This window comes from Aedes albopictus, chromosome 2 (genome assembly GCF_035046485.1).
Source record: "Aedes albopictus strain Foshan chromosome 2, AalbF5, whole genome shotgun sequence".
NCBI classification, from domain to species: domain Eukaryota; kingdom Metazoa; phylum Arthropoda; class Insecta; order Diptera; family Culicidae; genus Aedes; species Aedes albopictus.
Window position 1 is genome coordinate 217021017 of NC_085137.1, and position 8805 is coordinate 217029821.

Below are 8805 nucleotides of genomic sequence, written 5' to 3' on the forward strand. Positions count from 1 at the left end.
CAGCGTTGATTTGATGAAAAAACAGCGTTGATTTGATGAAAATGGGCTGGATTCAATAAACCACGATCAGATGATGAACGGAAAATCTAATTCTTCAATTACTTGCGCTCTGAAACAGCGTCTTTATGTCACCACGTCTCAGTCAATTCTAATCCCATGTAGGGTATTGTACTATTTGGGCAGGTGTACCTATTTTGGGCACTTGCTGCTATAACTAAGTCAATTCCAAACCGATTGATTTGAATTTTTGTACAGAGTTAGATACTGTACGTGCCTAACTCTGGACAAAATTTCAAATCAATCGGTTTGAAATTGATTTAATAATAGCGGCAAGTGCCCAAAATAGGTACACCTGCCCAAATGGTACAAGACCCTAGGTCCCCGACTACTATGACCGTTTCTTCTCGTTGCCCCTAACAACGAGCACATGTCTCGGGACACCGAAGCAAATCATCTACTCATTATTTTAGAATAACATTATCAATTTCCTACAACTATCTTCAACTGGTCTTCTTTGTTACAGTGGAAGCGCGTCGCTGCAGGCATCTTCGAAATCATCATTAAGCGTCTCCAGTGTGCTGTTTCTAGCTTCTTCTTCATCGTCAGAGTTGCCTATTCTGGCTGGCTATCCATGTCGAAAAATTCGCACTTATCTGCTGAGCAAACAACTGTGTAACCTCGTTCACACATTGGAATCACCGATAACACGATTGTTGCTTAATCTGGGATCTTCAATATGCTGTCGGCATTGATCAATCCATCCTCATTAAGCAGGCCCATGGTACCTCTAGCTCTTGCTCTAGCTAGCTACAGCTTTTATGTTACCATTGTTTGCTGCTCCTACCGAGTTAAAGCACCATGCGTCTGTTGGAACGGCTATAGCAAAGATGCTACACAGCCCTTTCGATTTCAACTTGATGCGCTCCGGACACTTAGTAGCGAAATGGCCTTACTTTCGCAGTTGAAACACGCCTTCTCCGCTATCCCAAGCAACACAAATGTTATATAAAAGTTACGACAGCGCAATTTTTGGTTGTATAGAAGTTTATTTTACGTCATTTCAACACAATGTTAGAATTACGTAAAATAAACTTCTATACAACCAAAACTTGCGCTGTCGTAACTCTATTATAACATGTGTGTTGCTTGGGATGGGTATCTTCTCTGGCTTTTTCGACTTACCCGGCTATGCACTTCACTCCGTGGTTCGCTACGTCCCGCGAGCGTACAACGCCCCGTTATCTCTACATGTCTTTGATCCTCTTTCCGTCTTGACCCTCTTCCGGTGCAGAAGCCTCTATAAGCCCATAATCATGGGCTCGTAGGCCCCGGCATTCCCATCAGCAAAAGCGCCACCAATCAGGAGTCATCGACTTTGAATCCTATCGTAGAGAGCTTATGACTGGTACTCATCAGCTCGGTCACGTGATCTGCAACGCTGTCCAAAATATGTATGTAACCGTTACGGCATTTCCGAGAATTCTGAAATTCGCAATATTTTTCCATTCTAGATGGTGTGCATAACTTTATTGATAAAATGTATGCTTCTACGTTGTAAAGCATTTTTAGAATGCATTTTAAACCTTTATTCCCTTGACTACCGCTTGCGAAAGCGTGGAAAATAAATCTGATGATTATTAAGATAACCCATTCAGCGAGCGCATTTCATAAAATGATTCCATTAATTATTCAATATTTTTACCTTCTTTCCTTCACCCGATGCGATGGCAGGGTAAGCTTAACCCTTTTTTTATGCAGTTACTCACAAAAGCTATTCAATTTCCTCTGCAAAGTTCATTTCTTTTGATCTATTTTTGCCTACTTTTCATTTCATCTCACCCTCCCACGTGCTAATAGAATTCGCAAAAGCTGGCTACCTGTAAGCTGATACTCACCGGCCTACGGAAAGGTCTATCGGCGCAATTGAAAGGAATCGGCGAAGGACCAACGGTGCTGCTGGATACGGTGCCGTTGCTGAAGCGCGTGATAAACCCTTCGTTGCGGTCGGTTTCCATTCAGTTGTTGACACCGAAGTAAGTGTGAGTAGGAGTTGGAAATTTTGCTAGATGAATCACATTTTTGTTCTTTCGTTTCACAGGGAAAAATCTGATTTGACTCATACGGTGGAAGTGATGGCCGACTTTGGTCTCAACTACATTCAGCTGAAGTCTACCGACGGAACATATGCCTATCAGCTAGATCCGGATATCGAGCAACTGGGTCACTTTACCGGTTTCGGCAGCCAACATTTGAACTATTTCGGTAAGCAGCTGGTAGCTCGGGAAGTTGAGCTGGAACGTATGCGACGAGCTCAACCGAAAGCGGCTAACAAGGGTCCGTCGGCCACCCTGACCGAAATTAAAGAAGGACCCAGTGGGCCCAAGAAAAACAAAAAGGCTGAACCACGGAAGGAGTCGACGGCGCAGCTACCGAACCATTTGCAAACTTTGAAGCCGAAACAAATCTCCGAAAAGGTGAAGCAGGTGGTGAGTATTAACTGTTATTATTTCATATATACAACACCGTCTTAGGGGCGTAGAGTTTTATCAAATAAGATGTTTGGTTGAATAACTAAATTTTGTGATGTTTTATCATGGAGTATAAAAACAACATGCCAAATTTTTCGGACATGCCGGAACCGGTTCCGGTAGGGATAAATAAGGATATGTAGAACTACATGTTGCTATAGAGTGTAGTAGCACATAATTCACGAATTTTCACTAGTATTCAATGCAAACCAACGTCATGCTTAGAACGAAGCATCTGGGATTTCTTTATGAATTCTTTCAAGGACACCTTCGTAAATTCCATCAGGTATTTCTTCAGGATATTCTCCAGGGATTCTTTCAGGAATTTCTCAAGAGACATCTCCAGGAATTTTCCCACGATTCCTTCCGATTTTTTTACAGATACTTCTGCAAGTATGAATTGACAAATTCCTCCAGGATTTTTTTCATAGCTTTCTTCAGTGATTCCGTCATGAATTGCTCAGAGACTTTTTCAAGAATTCTTCTAGGGGATTCACCAGACATTTCTCCGAGAATTTCTTTTGGAATATATTAAGAAGTTCCTCCAGGGATTGTTCCATTGCTTTTTATGAGGATTCCTCCAGGAATTTCTCCAGGGATTCCCAAAAGAATGGCAAAGATATTTGTGCAAGTGTTCCTTCAGAGATTTCTGCAGAGATTCCACCAATTGCTACAATAATTTAATCTGGAATGACTCAAAATATTTCAACAGGAATACCTTCCAGAAATTCTTTCAGAAAATTTTACCAGAGATTGTCTAAAAATTCATCCTGGAATTCCTTAAAACATTTTACAAAACATTCTTTTGAGAGTCCGTTCAAAGATTCAAAAATAATTCAGAAATTATTGCATACATGGACTAATCTTTTGCTAGTTTGCTACAAAAGTTGTTCCAGGAATTTGTTAAGAAAGCTTACCTAGAATTTCCTAAGCAATTCCTCATGCGATTGCTTCTGGAAATTCTTATGGGATTTCTTCTGGTATTCGTCCTGGTTTTTCTCCAAGAATCGCTCCAGGGATTCACTCGGGAATTTCTTCTGTGTTTCTTTAAGGAACAGCTCCAGGGATTATTTTAAAAATTCCTCCATGGATTCCGCCAGGAGTTCTTCTTTGAATTCTTTCAGGAACTCCTTCAGGAATTAATCCTGTACTTTCTCCAGGGAATATTTAGAGATTTCCTTAAGAATGCCTGTTGGAATTGTTTCCGAGATTCTGCTGCGATTTCTTCAGGAATTCCTCAAAGGACTTGTTCACGAATTTTTTCAGGGATTCCTCCACGATTTCTTTCAGGGATTCCTCTGATAATTTCTCCAGAGATTACCTCAAGAATTTCTCCAGAACTTCACTCGGGAATTTTTTCTGTGATTCTTTCTGGAACAACTTATTTTTAAAATTCCTCCAAAGAATCCCTAAGGAACACTTTTTGTAATTGCTTCAGGAATTCCTCCTTGTATTCTTTAAGAAACTCCTCCATGAATTAATCTAGGAACAGTTTAGGGACTCCCTTAGAAATTCCTTTTGAAATTGCTACTGAAATTCCTTCTGGAGTTTCTTCAGTAATTCTTCTAGGAATTCCTCCACGAACTCTTCTACGAATTTCTTCAGAATTTCTCCATGAATTCCATCTGCAATTTCTTAAGACATTCCTCCGAAAATTACTTTTGGAATTCCTCTAGAAATTCTTCCAGGGATTCCTCTGAGAATTCCTGCAGGGCTTTCTTTAAAAAATTCTCCAGAAATTCACCAAGAAAGTCCGTCAGAAATTCGTCTAGAAATTCCACAAGAGATTTTCCAGGAGATTCTTCTGGAGATTCATTCTCAGGAATTTCTGCAGGCATTCCTCAAGAATATCCTCGAATGATTTCTCCAAGAATTTTTCAAGGCTTCCATGCATTCCTCCAGGAATTCCTCCAAAGATTCCTCCATGAATTACTTCAGGGATTACTCCAAGAATTCCACCAGGAATTCTCTTAGTCATTCTTCCAGGAATTTATCCAGGCACTTTCTTTGAGAAATTCCTCTAGGAATTCTTCCAGGAATTGTTTCAGGAATTTCACCAGGAATTTCCCAGGAGTTTCTCCTGAGATTGCTTCAGGAATATTCGTGGGATTCCTCCAGGATATCATCCAGGAATTTAAACAGGTTCTGCTTGAGGAATTCATCAAGAAATTACCCCAAGACTTTCTTCAGGAATTCCACCAAAAATTAATTCCTTCATAAACTCTGTCAGCAATTCATCCAGGAATTGCTTCAACAAATCCTTCGGGGATTCCTTTAGAAATTCTTTCAGGATTTTCTCTAGGAATACCTTCTGGAAATTTTCCAGGGATTTTTTCAAAATTTCTTCCTAATTTCCTTAAGGAATTGCTGCAGGGATTCCTCCAGAAACTCCACCAGAAATTCCACTAATAATTCCTCCAGGAACTTCTTCAGGGATTTTTTCAGGGATTTCTCCACGAATTTCACCAAGAATTCATCCAGGGATTCTTTCAAGGATTCCCCAGGTATTTTAAGGGTTTTTTTTTTCAGAAATTTCAGCAATTTCTTCAGGAAACCCTCTAGAGATTTCCTCAGCAATTCTTCCAGGAAATTCTCCAGAAATACCTTCAAGATTTTTTTATGGTTTCCGTAAGGCAATTTCTTCAGGGATTTCTCTACGAATTTCTCCAGGGATTCCTCCAGGAAATCCTTCGAAGATTCTTCCAGAAATTCCTTCAAGGATTCTTTCAGGAAATCTTCCAAGGATTTCTTCAGAAATTCTTTCAGGATTTTTTTTCAAGAATACCTCAAAGATTTTTCTTCAGGGATTCCTCCAGGAATTGCTTCAGGGGTTCCCCCAGGGATATCACCATAAATTTATACAAGGATTTTCTCCGGGATCCCTTCAGGAATTCCTTCGAGGATTTCTTCAGCAATACCTCTAGAAATTCCTCGAGAAATTCCTGGAAGTTTTTTTTTAGAAACAGAAAAATAATAGAAATAGAGACAGAAATCTCCCAAAATTCCTCTAAAGATTTCTCCAGAAATTCATCCATTAAGTCTTTCAAGAATTTCTCTACGAATTGCTGCAGGCATTCATCCTGGATTTTATCAAGGAATTTTTCCAGAATCTCCTCCAGGAATTGTTCCTGGACATCCTTCAGAAATTATGTCAGCAATTCCACCAGGAATTTCTGTAGGAAATCTTCTAGGGATTTCTACAAAGATTCTTCCAGCAATTTCTCCAAGAATATCTTCTGCATTTTTTTTTTTCAGGGATTCCTTCAGGCATTCCTGCAGGATGTCCTCAAGGAACTGATTCAAGCATTCCTACATGAATTTATCCAGATATCTTTCCAGAGATTTCTCCAGCAAATCCTCCAGAAATTTTTCCAAGGATTCTTCCAGGAAATCCTCCTGCAATATCTCAAAAGATTTTTCATGAATTTCTTCAGGAATTCCTCCCAGAATTCCTCTGGAGATTTTTCTAGGAATTCCTGCAGGAATTCCTTCAGGGATTGCTCCAAGAATTCATCCAGAAATTTCTCCAAGAATTATGCCAGGAATTTGTTCAGATGTTCTTCCAGGCATTCCTCCAGGATTTTCTCTAGAGATTTTTTCCAGGAAGTGCTTCAGGAATTCCTCTAAGAATTCCTCCACAGATTTCATTAGAAATTTATCTGAACTTCTTCTAGGAATTCCTCAAGCGATTTCTACAGAAATTTATTTACAGATTCCTCCAAGAATTTATCCAGGGATTCCTCAAATATAACTTATAATAGGTTTTTCAATATTACGACATTTACGGATGATAATAGAATACATAAAACCAATCGTAGCAAGTAAATTCTTCCCATGATCAGAACAAGCTTCATCAAGCTTCCGCCTATCCATGATACAAGTATATCAAGTATATCCACCAACCCCAACAGGATAACCCATCAAGGCGGACAAATTGCGGAGAAAAGTAATCACCATCGCGTGCGCTCGTTGTACAGGGAGAGTTATCCTACCATCAAGGATCAATTTAGGAAATATTTTTATTATTCAGATTGATTGCATCGTGCGCTTTCCCCGGGAACAAGAGAAGTTACGTGCGCTCGGGCGAAAACCACCATGGTAAGACATAGGGTATGGGGAGAAAGTTTGATTGAACGGCTGATAGATCGCTGTTCTCATCGCTTTCCCGTCGTCCTTCTACATTCCGTCAAATTTTCTTTTTATGGGAAAGAAGTTATACCTAGGTACGTACTATCTTGTTGCGGATGCTGCTGCCGATGGGCGCACCCTTTTGCGTTCTAGAACGGAGGCAAAGATCCAATCTTACTTTTGATTGGTTTGATAGGATTGGTTTCACGACTAAAATTGATATTTGAGATTAGGTGTACTTACTCACATCTCTTTGCCGGTGGATTATCCGGCTGGTTGGAATCGGTTACGCTCATCATTTTTCGACAAAATGTGTTTTTACAAATTGTTTATTTTTCTTTTTTGCTTTCAGGTTTCGAAGGATTTCTTCGGCCGTGTAACTACGAAGGAGACAGTATTATCTGTTCAAGAAGGTTTGTTTTATTTAATTTCATTGCGCTAATGTGGGGTACTTAGTATAATACTTGATATTGTGTTCGCAGGTGGAACTGATACTATTGTGAAAAGTCCGATCTGGTATCGGTACAAGGAAGGGTTCAACAACGCAGTGCGAAAAGACGTAACGCTACTCGACTTGATGTAAGTGCATTAATTACAATAACAAGTTTCTTGTAAATGAAAAATCCAAGCAATTAAAGTAGATACTTCTTTGTTCGGGAATACTAGAGAAATCCAACTACCAAAGCCGCTGATACGTATATAATCTTTAACCCAATGAGCAATTGACAAAACATTCATAAATCAAGTTATTTGATGTGAGATATTGAGCAACATGCAAGAAAATTCAAGATGGTGGACCAAAAACAAGATGACGGCTTTTTTGTGATGTTTTGGACTCTAAAACTATGCAATATGGAGTCCCGTAACTTGGGTAGATCACATTACAATGGTGCGTTGCGGTGTAAAATCTGCCACGCCAAATTTAGATCTTGCTACATATTTTCCTGTCTAAAGTACTCAGACAATTATGTACCTTTCAAGATCTATGTTTGGTGTACTTTTTACAAACAAGCATTTTACAATGAATCGGTTTCTGCTTTCGAATGGTATATCGTAATCTGCTATTATTTAGCTATCAAATGATATGTAATTCATGAAAATTGAATAACATAAACATTCTGCTATTCTGCTATTCTGCTATTATCAACGCATCCCCTGGCTTTCGCCCATCTGCGTTGTCTTTTCACTAGGCAATACGTCTACCAATTGATGTTTATGGGCTTGCCGGACCAAGTCATGTAGCTAAGCCAAACACCCCACTTACAACTGTTGGGTAGGCACCATTGTCCCGCCCACTGGTCTTTTACAGCTAGTTGTAGGTGCATGTGTGCGTGTAAGTATTGGAGTGTGTGTGTCAGTGTTGGTGTATTGTAGGCGCCTACTCGTTCTAATCCACTCTGATAGCTAACACCCTATTGAACCATTACCCTTAAATTTGGCAATCTATGAAATAGAATGAGTTAAACGCCTGTAAACAGTCAGTTAAAACAAACAAGGAATATTAGTATTAAAGCGAAGATACAACGAAGCAACACCCCGAACCTCGAGAGCACAAACCCCAAGAACCAAATGACAGGCAGCGCCGATAAGTCGATCGACTGGCCACCATTAGTGAATAACCAATCGAGTAAACCCCCCAGCACAAACTGCCACCAGCTCTCCCGACCTGCGCCCAACAAATCCGAGGCACAGCCCAGCCTTAGCTTCACCTTAAAACCAAAATCTAGATTACAGAGCACAATACTTCCCAAGTAACCACGCAGCTCGAGCCGCAAATCACGCACAACACGGCACAAATAAGACAAACACTACCACGCCCGTACAACCGAAACCGACCTAGAGTAGAGAAGGGTCTCTTTCCACTCCAACCCGGACTCAACTGCACCCACAGGGCAGCGCACCTCACCCACACCGCACTCATTCATGCATCACTGTCCGAGCCGCACGGTCACCTGGGTTGAGTCTATCTGCATGACCTCGCCCAACCTGTAACCAGGGATGGGAACACTCACTTGCAAAGAGTTACATTCACTTGCAATTTTCTCAACTCTGGAGCGTCCAATTAAGAAACGATGTATGGCCGACTTTTGTCTTGTGGTTTTGTCTAAAACTTTGCCGAATAGAGTAGGGGTCGCACACGCATACCAAA

General features: G+C 40.4%; 1 protein-coding gene across 1 annotated transcript in view; it reads left to right on the forward strand.

Moving 5' to 3' along the window:
• LOC109419982 (chromosome transmission fidelity protein 18 homolog) overlaps positions 1–7279 on the forward strand; it is a 60205-nt gene extending 52926 nt beyond the window's left edge. The window contains exons 7-10 of the mRNA XM_029855314.2: positions 1858–2033; positions 2099–2486; positions 7009–7069; positions 7139–7279. Coding sequence (XP_029711174.2) covers positions 1858–2033; positions 2099–2486; positions 7009–7069; positions 7139–7239 — 726 coding nt within the window. The 3' untranslated portion in view covers positions 7240–7279. The remainder of the gene's footprint in view (positions 1–1857; positions 2034–2098; positions 2487–7008; positions 7070–7138) is intronic.
• Positions 7280–8805: the final 1526 nt, after the last annotated feature.